The 11,270-nt window shown below is 37.2% G+C and overlaps 1 protein-coding gene across 2 annotated transcripts in view; it reads right to left on the bottom strand.

The window, feature by feature from the left end:
- TIC40 (hydroxyproline-rich glycoprotein family protein) overlaps positions 1 to 11,270 on the bottom strand; it is a 285,802-nt gene that overhangs the window by 243,773 nt on the left and 30,759 nt on the right. For both annotated transcript variants that reach the window (XM_089416433.1, XM_089416432.1), the window contains exon 5: positions 2,828 to 3,128. In XM_089416433.1, the coding sequence (XP_089272559.1) occupies positions 2,828 to 3,128 (301 nt within the window). The remainder of the gene's footprint in view (positions 1 to 2,827; positions 3,129 to 11,270) is intronic.

Genomic DNA, 11,270 nt, shown 5'->3' with positions numbered 1-11,270 from the left:
GGTTGGGGCAAAAGAGCCCAAAATTGGGGGTTGCTTACACAACCATTCAAAGGTGGAAGCCCATGGAAAAAACTATAAATAGAGAGTTGGAATCAAATTATCATCATTGGATCGGATTAATTTGTCTTTGTTTTTCTTTGAGACTAAGGCTCTGAGGGTTTTAATACGGGCTCTTCTTTGACTAGTTTCGGTGGAGGTGATCCCACCCTACCTAGTCACCCTTCTTGTTCTGGCATAGGTCTTGGAGCAGTTCCGGTTTGAGGAAATTGAAGATCTTATCTAGTCTTGGCACAAGTTATTCTTGAGCAACTTGGTTTATTCATCAGTCAAAGGGCTCAGTCTGCAAGGATCAGCAGAGGTCTTTCTGCGAGAAACCCTCCTGAATCCCCCTTAAAGCTAATGGTAGGGTATGAAGTACAGAAAACTGATCAGAGCACCACAGACACAAGGCCCACAGCCGCAGGGCCGCAATTGGAGGAGCCGGAGCCGCAGCCGCAGGGCCGCAATTCTGGAAAATTTCACAGAATGCAAGAAATTCATCTGCAATCTTGCTACAGGAGCTATTCTGAGTTTCAGTAATCTCTCAAACAGTGAATTAACCCAGGTTTTGTAGGTTGTAGTGAAGTCCAATTAAGCTAGTAACGTTAATTCGTTTGATAGAGAGTATTGTAAAGTATTTGATTTGGACAGATTCTGGTTATTGAACAATCAATCTTGTGCATTGTGTAATTGCGGGATATCACATTTCTGTTGGCTAAGATTACTACTATATTGAATAATTTGTGTTTTATGAAGGGAATGCCTACTGTTGTATGAATGCATTGAATTTATGTTGGAAACCCCTAGATGGAATAAGAAGCCCTAGGAGGAAAAATTGCCCTAGGATATTACAAGAATTGCCTCAATTGGAAGTCAATATGCAAAAGTTATGCCACTAGAAAGTTGACCTTCCTGTTTTGACCACCATAATTCAAGAGGATGCCACGCCCGCTCCCATTATTCATGGTAAAGGGGCTAGCCAAGTGGTCATCATGAAGAAGACTCTACAAGAGTCCATATTGTAACTCTACTTAAGAGTTGAAGGAGTCAAAATCAACCACTAGTAGGCTAAAAGGTTGCGCTATAACCGGACCACTAGGAGGAAAAGAGGTTCCATTCTATTCAAGTGCATTTTGTTCCATAAATGAGAAGAGTAGCCGTAATTAGATTGGAAGAGAGTAAACAAAGAGGATTTGTGCACTGGAGGCAGCCCACGGGCCACGCACCTCACTTCTTTGTACTTTCATCCATTTTTTTCATTCAGAGAAAGACAGCAAAGTTGTCTCACCTTCCAATCGGGTTTTCTCCCAAAAGCGTTTCCCAGGTTATATCTTGTATTCATTTGTGGTCAGTGAGTTTTATTTCGTTGTTCTCTATTTTTTGCATAATTATAATTTGCATGCATATGCTATAAACAGCAATTTACAGATTCAGAAATCTCAAGAGAAATAAAGCCTCATAGTGTAGATTTCGGATTTTCTAATATATTTTAGTAGATTTGTTGTGACAAATTGTCTAGTGGAGTATCCATAGCAGTTTATGGATTAGTAGGTCAGTGAAGCTTTGAACTAAGGTGCTTGATTTCACTGCAACAGGCACCAACTGCAAATTCAAATACATATCTGAAACGAAATGCGTAGACATCAAGACTATGGCCTCTAGAATCCAGAAAAGAAAACATGCTATAACAATTAGCACATATTAACAAAACAATAACTTATACTAGGATCCTCATCATCATTATCACCCTTTGCCTCCTCTTTAGCCTTTGCCTCTACCTCAATCCTTCAAATACCTCAGTCAACATCGACCAATCTTGATGAACAACCTAATCCAAGCTTTAAAATATGGTTGAAACTTGAAAAAGCTTGGCGTGCCTATTTGGTGACTTTGGCTTGAGTGAAGGGTACAATTTTCTAAAATATTTACAAGGGAATTGAACAATCAACACCAACATTAGTGTACATAGATGTTTTGGTGCTCTTGGTTAAATGCCCAATCCCATACCCTCATACATGATAGATTCCACATTTCAGGAGTATGGGGAGAGCATCCCCTACCGTCGGGAATGCATGCCTGTATAACACTGGTATTTATATGTTTCCAGCAAATTAGAAAGTCAAAATTCCTCCCTCCAGAATCCACAATTTTTCTGTTTCAAAGAAAATGAAAAATCTTCTCATGGTGACTCTCAGTTATTCAATTAGTTCACTTTTTGGAAATATTAAGCATGACACTGCTCTCATTGATAGTCTCACATGGATATTGAAGCGGAATACAAATGAAGACAGTACAACATAAGGCGCAACAAATCTCATTAGAATTATAAAATGCGCTCAATAAAGGTTGTTATCTTTTACAAGTGTTCATAGTATACTTAGTGGCAAAGCATGTAATATGGATTAGGAAGCAACCCGTTAATAAAATAGAGGTAGCCATGATTTGGTAAGGCTAAAGAATAGTGATCATGTGATGTTAAGCTGCATAATGAAGAAAGAATGCATATTTAGTTTATCTCCAAAGAAGTTAAGGATAATGTTTTCAATGATCAGAAACTCATATCAGAAGTATTTAAATTTCTAAACAGGAACAGCTGGAAACAAGTGGAGCACTCATATAACAGAAAGCATCTCCAACTGGATAAACCAGCATTTTAATCTCTTTAATTTGGTATTTCTGACCATCCAAATGTACCCATTGTAACAAATGCTTTACATAATTTAATTTTACTGCTTTGAAGGGAAATCAACATGAAAACGAAACATAAAATTTCAAAATTAAAGCTCACCAGGCTTCTTGGGCTCCACTTTTGTTTCAACTGCTCCATTGACCTCAGTAAATTCAGTCATAGTTGCAGTCACATCAACTGTCGGTGTGGATGACAAGGGAGTTTCAAGAGTAGGGAACGGAGGAAATGGAAAACCAGATCCTGGAGACATTGGCGTACCACCAGGCTGGCTAGTTTCAGAAGTAGCAAATGGAGGAAATGGAAAACCAGATCCTGGGGGCATAGGCATACCACCAGGCTGGCTAGTGTTTGGAGCTGCCTGGCCCATCATAGTCTTGAAAACCTGCTGCATTGCATACCTCTGGAAGGAGCACAGATATTCCAGATCAAAGAAGGACCAAAACCAAACAACTGAAAACATGATATGGATCATTATCCAAACCAAGAAATTCTGATGACTTGTTTTCAATCAAATGCGATGTTACATGGATTTCTCACATCAACCACTACACTATATACAACATCACAAATCTCTGAAGAAATGTAAGAAAAATAACAAGTTGCAACATCCTCTCTAATTATATATATTTTCTAATATGATAACCTGAAGATGAGAAAATAAAATTGCCAACTGACTCTGCAAAAACGAATTCTTCATGGTATGGAAATTGTGACATAACTCAACTCATGGAGTAATCATTACTCAACAAATATTTTCTGAAGCATGTCTGAATTCAATAAACAGAAAATTCAAGATAAATAAGACACATAAGGTTTAGAAAAATGTAAGAAAAATACGAGTTGCAACATCCTCTCCAATTATAGATATTTCCTAACATCATAACCTGAAGGCTGAGAATGATAAAATAAAATTGCCGACTGCCTTTGCAAAAACAAATTCTTCATGGTATAGAAATTATGACATAACTCATGAAGTAATGATTACTTCACAAATATTTTCTGAAGCGTGTCTAAATTCAATTAAATAGAAAATGAAAGATGAATAAAACAAATAGGCTTAATAGCTTTATTTACAAAAAGTTCATGTAGCTAAATTCATAACATAAAAATAATGTGTTCATAAGTTTCTTATTCATGTCATGGATCACATCAACACTATAACCCATAAGAATCAAACCATCCACATCATCATTATGGGGAGCATCCTCCCAGGGGTCCCTGCCACCTCAAAACCACACACAGAGTGAGAAAATCCAGGGAGAGAACTCCCAACCACTATGGACAGCATGGCACTGCCTGAGACACTACCAGAGCAGGGAGTGTGCTCCTCAATTACTCCCTATTAAGGATGAGACAACCTTTGGCCGCTATGGTGATGAGTAATGACTGGGATGACTTGACCACTGATAGAGATGGTGCTAACACAATGACGGAGACTGTTCTTGACAGTCATTTTTGGTCACAGTTTAGGTATGTTTTGCAATTCTCCAAGCCAATTTATAACATGATTCAGATTACAGATTCAGATCGGCTAGTCATTGGGAGTTGTAGATGGACACCATGCAGGAAAGATTAAGGACATTGTTCAGCCTAGAGATGTGAAATTGTATAATCATACCTGTATAGAGGTGAAAAAATGGTGAGAAAAGATAAACATTCCACTACATGCCTTAGCACATGTGCTTACACCAAAATACTATCATGCATCATGACTTTCAACACCAGCACCTAGGGGTGGGGTGAAGAGACAACCACACCAAGATCCAAAGGTTCAGCCTGTTTATATGCAACCATAAGACAAATTGGTGCCTGATGAGGAGGAGTTGTTAATAATTGCAGGTCGGACAGGAACTTCTACACAAGTTTTTGGATCAAACATGCATGAAGTCATTCAAAGTTCTTTCTATTTTGTAATTCACTTTATTAAAACTTAATTTTATTAAAGTGAAGAGCCTTTTAATTTGAGGTTATGAAGTCTAATAGAGCATAATTTAATTACACTAGTGATTTAGATAAATCTCCACCATTAATCTCTAGTGAGATTGGGAATTAATCTTGTTAATTTTCCAAGTGCCAATTTCAGATTTAATGTCTCATGTAGTTTTTTACCCAGTAAACTAATTTTTTTTCCTGGGGTAAATAAACTCTAAAAACTACAAACAGAAATTTTCTAGCACTTTAACTTAGCAAATAGCAGCAGAAAATATTTCAGAAAAATAACCTAGAAAAATCAGATAAGACAGCAACAAAAATTAAACCTCCAACTTCTCATCATTTAATTTCTCAGTGAAATCATGGACTCCCTAACCACGAAAAATGGCCATCTGAATTTACAAGGAAATTACAGCAAAATCTGAAATAAATTCATCCAGCAAAATCAACAACCCACTCGGCCTCCTCAAGTCCATGCGCATCCACAAAAAACCGCTGGTTGTCTCACTCATGACCGCTCCAGCTAATTTTAGCTATAGAAAATTTTCCTACTGTCTTTTTTCTTCTTCCTCAGCCCCTGCGAATCTCTCACAAAAAATCTACAATATTACTCCTGCAAATTATTCAGAAAATCTCTTTCTGAATTTCTCTTTTGCTTGAGTTGTGTCTTCATCCTCCCCCTTAGGCTGCTTCTATAATTCTCCATAGGGAAAATCCCTACCCTCCAGAGTGATTGAGGGCTACGATTAAATCCTAAGCTTTCTTTGATCAACAATGGAGCTTAGATCTAAGTCACTCAAATAATTAATTATTTATCCTTAGAACAACATTAGTCAAAGTCAAAATTAATTAAATAATTAATCAATGTGCTTTTTCCTAAGTTAAAACTTTGGAAGGAGATCATATTAGTTGTTTGTTAATTTTTGGTATGTTCTATGCTTAAGAGCAATTTACTTCAATTTTCTTATTAGCCCAATATCAATATCCAGATAGCAATCACATCAGCATGATAGTATAATGCAGATAGAACATAAACATAAACAGTAGAAGACAAGAGGACACAAGATGTGGCACCAGCCAGGGACAAACCCCAATGTGGGGAAACTCTTGATCAATTCTTCTTATGATCTTCAATAGTTCAGCACAGAGAGAGATGGTACAAATATACAAAACTGATATTTTATGACAGCAGCAGTAAAGCCATGACCAGAGAAGTCAATGTTGTTCAAACAGGACAGAATCTTCCTCCGAAGATATGGCACCAACAAGATGTTCATTAAACTGGACCAAATATGGTCAAACCTTGACCCAATACATCTCCCAGAACTCTGATGTCTTCTTGCTGCACTAGCTGTCACTGCTTCATGAGATAGGACATCAACCTTCAGTCCTCATTCTCCACACAGTCAATAAAGCAGGCCTTCTAAGGCTGCGGTGTACCAAGGAGAGACTCCACCACTGCCACGCTGTCCAAGTCTGGTTTGGCAACCCTTAGAACAACCTTTGCTGCTGGCTATGGCCTGCGGCCTAGCCCAGCAGCAAGATAGGCCTACAATCCTTCATCAACCAGCGTCCAAACACCATCAACGCAGCAATATTTTATCCTACAAGAACTTGACTTTGCTGTCAGCACTTTCTAGCACCCAACTGTATACATACGCTGATCTGTTCTGTAGGACCCAAATAAATAGAGAAAATTAAAAAGGCTAGATTGGACCAATCAACTAGGGAGATCCATGAAACAAGAAATAAATTATAAATTAAGGGAGAGATTGTCAAGAAGAAAAAAAGGGGGAATGAGCGGGGGATTGTCAAGAAGAAAGAAAAGAGTAAAAATTAAATAGAAATGTGAGGATTCTAAGGGGGCAAATTACTATAATGTTAGAGAATTGAAATAAAGTTATTATAAAACTGATTTTCCATTGGAATTCTTATATTAATATTAAGTTGTTATGCTATTAGAAAAACTAGAAACATTAATAATAATATATTGTTATAAAAGGGGGGGAAGCCATAAAATAGCGTTTTTATCGATAACTAAGGTAGTGGAAAAATAATTATATAGTCATTATTATGCTATTAATAAATTATAATATATTAATAATTATTCCACTACCCTAATTATCAATCAAAACCCTATTTTATGGCTTCCCCTTCCCCCCCTTTTATAATAATATGTTATTATTAATTTTTCTAATGTCATAACAACTTAATATTATATAAGAATTCCAATATAAAATCAGTTTTATAATAACTTTATTTTAATACTCTAACATTATATTAGTTTTCCCCTTGGACTCCTCACGCTTCAATTTAATTTTAACCCTTTTTCTTGTCCCCCCCCTTTATGATCATTAATAATCATCTCCCGCTCATTCCTCCTTTTTTTCTTCTCGACAATTCCTCCCTTAATTTATAATTTATTTCTCATTTCATGGATCTCCCTAGTTGACCGGTTCAATATAGTTGTTTTAATTTCCTCTATTTATTTGGGTCCTACACTCTTTTGCATTCACGAAAAAACTTTATCTTGTCCCTAATGACGGGTGGAGCATCCACTCGTAATGTGGATGTTTCCCACACACAACAAAGTTTCTTCCAGAAGCAAAGCGATTAATCGACAATGGGTTCAAACTGTGAAAACCACCATTCTCAAATTCTCAACCTCTACTGGATTAATTTTAAGAGTTTTTATTTTTATATATTTTCTATTCTAGATCATGCAAAAGGAAAAAGAGGAAGTAAAGTATAGAAACTAAAATCCTAGTGCGAGAATGAAATTAAAGTAAAACAAAAGTGAAACAAGGCATCAAATTTGCTAAAAGCATAAACAGTCAAAACATTTGGTTAATTCCATATCCAACCGAATGAGATATGCAAGATAGCTTAAAACAGTCTAAATCTATCATTGTCTCTACACCAAGTCCATAATGGGTGTACAAAAGATTGAGCTAATGCCAAGAAATAGTTCAAAAGCATCGCTTACAGTAAACTTTAAATGCCAATCTAAGAAATCATATAGCCTGCATTCAATAAATTAAAACTTCAACTGTATTAAACTGTCTTGCTAACAATTGTCTCGGTCTTAGATACAAGACAGCTTGCCTTCCAAAATTTCAAAACCCTTAGTTCTAGGTATTAACTTTTTTTAATCCAAAATGGAGCCTGGAAAGGGAAGTTATTTAGCTTCCCAACTCTTTACCTTCTTTTTACTAGTCACCAAAAGTTAACTATTAGAATCACTAAGCTCTACATAATCTTTCTATTAAACAAATGCCTTATTTAACTCAAAAGAGCAAGGGAAATGATGTTGTACAAATGGGGCTCAGATTACACTTAAATTATGTTGCAGTCTCCCTTGCCCCTTTTCTAGCTTTGCAATAAAAATGCTATGGATCCCTTTCTCTCTAATCAATGTTTCTAAATTGTATTTCACCACTACTTTATCAATCCAGGTTATCAACTTTAGATTCTCTTTGGGTAGGGGGCTTAATCAATTGGGCTGTTATATTGGTTCAGGGTATGAAGCTTCCATCAACCTCAACTATTGAGACTTGGCATTCTTATGCCACTTTGGTTGCATCTTCTAGGAATTGATTGCAGTCTTCTACCAGTTCCCTGATGTCTTTGTCTAGGCCTTTAGCTGTGTCTTTGTAATACTCAATCCTTGTGCCAATTTGTTCAGTTTTCTTCTCTGGGAAACAGGGAAATTAAGGTGGGACTTCAAGATGTTTCCACTGCAATTGAATTAAGAAATCCAAGCATCCTTGCCAACATTATGGAGCCACTCTTCAAGTCAGATAGACAAAGTCAATGCTTATGTCAAACTCATGCATATTCAGCACCACTTTATAGAAATCCTTTCGGACCAGGGACAAATCATCATGGACTTCTAATGCACTGCTACCCCTCTGTCAGTGGGGGTACATAGAATTTTTCAGTGCAGCATTCACCACCATTGTAATCCCAAGGTCGTAAGTTAAAGCCATGTAATAACCATGTGAGGCCCTGTGTTAGGTATCCTAGACATGTGTCTTGTTAGTTTGAGTCCGTATCCATTTCATTTTGGTTGGACCATGCCCTGTCCCTTGAAAGCTTCACCTAGGTGATCTCTTCCCTGACCAGATTGGAGGACCTTGGTAGGTTTCTCATGAGGACTCATGGTTTATGGGAGCCTGCGTTTTGTAGGGGTGAGCACTGGTGTATGGGCCAGTCCAGCCCATGTCAAGGTGCACCTATGTACCCGTGCTTCATACTGTTGAAATCAAATCTCTCTATCATGACCAAAATATGTGTAATCTATCTCTAGAAAAGGATAGGATCAATCAGATGACCTTGTGCTTGAAACCTTGCAATGCAACCAAACCCCTGACTCGTATACCAATGCCTGAAATCCATCCCTAGTCACCAACAAGATGAAGCAAGTTGGCCCTTAACCCTCTAGCAGATCTAGGGGTTAACAGAGGATAAAGGGACCCAAGGGTGGAGGGGAATAGCAAAGATTTAGTGCTCACATTGTCCTGCCCAACGAAAAGGCAGATGGCCTTTCCTTATATTGCTCATGCACTATATATTCAAGAGACCTGGACCTTGTGAAGTGCCAATTGTTCTCCAATATATCTAATCCTAAAGATTTTGGTGATGAACATATTCCTTCAAAGTCATCCAAAAATATTCCAAGTTCATCCTATAAAAGAGCTAGCGCTGGGATAGGTGGTCTTTCTGATACGCTTGATGAGAAGGGTATCAAGGGCATTGATCTTGTAATAACAAGAATTTTTCGTGCAAGTGGCATTCCTTACAATGCAATTCATTTACTATGTTTTGAACAAATTGTGCATGCCATTAATGATGGACCAAGAAACTACAATGCTTAGTTATAAGAAGCTTTGCACAATCTTGGTTGGCAAGGAGAGACACTGAGGCAATGGTACATATGAAGGAACCATGGTGTGTGTATGGTTGTTCAATTGAGATGGCTGGTTGAACAAATTCATCCATCGCTGATCTTTTAATTTACCTATTGTATGCACTCCCTATTTTCAAAGGCAAGTGATTGTTCTGGTCTGCAAGAACACAATCTTACGGGATGACCTGTCAAGCAAGGCCACTACAGAGGTGGTGCCATAAAAAGTTGTTCAAAAGATCACAGATGAAACCCCCATTTGCAAATCATCAGGGTTTGTGGTCAAAAACAAACTGCGGATACTGAATCCTCCATAGGAAAATCTAGTAATGAAAATATGTGTCATGTAGTGAGTTTGTCCTTAGTCAGTTTTCTCCAATAGAATTTGACATCTACACCCTACATCTAGGTGGCATCTGTAAACTTGTAACTCCCTTGTTTACTCTTCACCAATGTTATCAAAACCAAACCAGTGTCCAAACTAATTGACCCCCTGAACTAGGAATCAGTCAAAACCGGACTGGAATTGGAAAAAAAAACAGACCAAAAAACCAAGTTGACCAAAAAAATACATAAATATTCAAATTTTAAAGAAAAACATATATATTCATGTGCATCCATATGAATCCAACCCATTTATACACAAATACGCAAAAGTTCTCATTTACATAGCAAGAGTTCATATAACCAAAATAGCACTTAGTGCAATACATCTCCAAACCAAAAATACATCAACAAGGAGGGTCTAAATGACCTCTAGCATCAAAAAGAAATCATGCTACAACAAATACCTACATATCATCAAAATCATTGCCTATATTGGGATCCTTATCATCAATATCATCACCCTCTAAGCATTAAAATAAGATACAAAAAGTTTCACATGTAAAATCGAGTATTTGTTTGAGTGATGGGTGCTTTTTTACTAGGGTCATGACAGAGGAGTTCAGCAATCAATGCCACTGACATCAAGGTACATAGAGGGTTTGGTGCTCTTGATTAAATGCTAGTTCCATACCCTCGTACACAACAGAGTACAATGGAAACGTTCCAATCACCCCAATCCTCAAATCCTAAAAGCTGTCGAGACTGCTTTGAGTGAGATCTAAAATTCTACTTTCTCCATACGAAATCCAATGAGGTTGGACCCACTCTCAAACATCCTAAAACAATTAATGGTAATGTTAAAACTTTAATTAAAAGGATGAACTTTAAGAATTTAACATTATCATTTATCTCATAGAATTAGTAGGGCCCTAGGGTTGAATATTAGGCTGCCCCAGTCATAAATTTATATTTATCTTTTTTAAATTTGAGTTCAGAGGGTCTTCGGTATGAAACCAACCTTTTCTGGTTCCAAGCAACTGGCCAGACCAGCCGGTTCTGGTCCAGTTCTGATAACACTGATCTTGACAGGTATGTAAACTATTATTTGTCAAATAGATGCTTTCACCTATGGATCACCCTCCATCCTTGTAAGAAAGTTTTCACTTTCTTTTCAAATGTACATACAGGCCTAGTGCTAAAAAAATTCAAAATACCAGCTTGTGTTTGCATGAGCAAGTTCCTTATCTCTTGGCTTGGCATTTTTAAGATCTACGTTTCAGTAGTTCCTCATCTTGCTCAATCTCTAGCACATATCAGTAAGGTCAGAATCTGAACCCTTCCTCAAATCAAACAACTTGACTAGAATTGAAAGTAAAA

Source organism: Pinus tabuliformis, chromosome 3_2 (assembly GCF_031772625.1).
Source record: "Pinus tabuliformis cultivar Carrire ecotype Pingquan chromosome 3_2, CPIR1, whole genome shotgun sequence".
NCBI lineage: Eukaryota > Viridiplantae > Streptophyta > Pinopsida > Pinales > Pinaceae > Pinus > Pinus tabuliformis.
The sequence above is the reverse complement of the archived record's forward strand: the minus strand, read 5'-3'. Positions and strand labels throughout refer to the sequence as shown.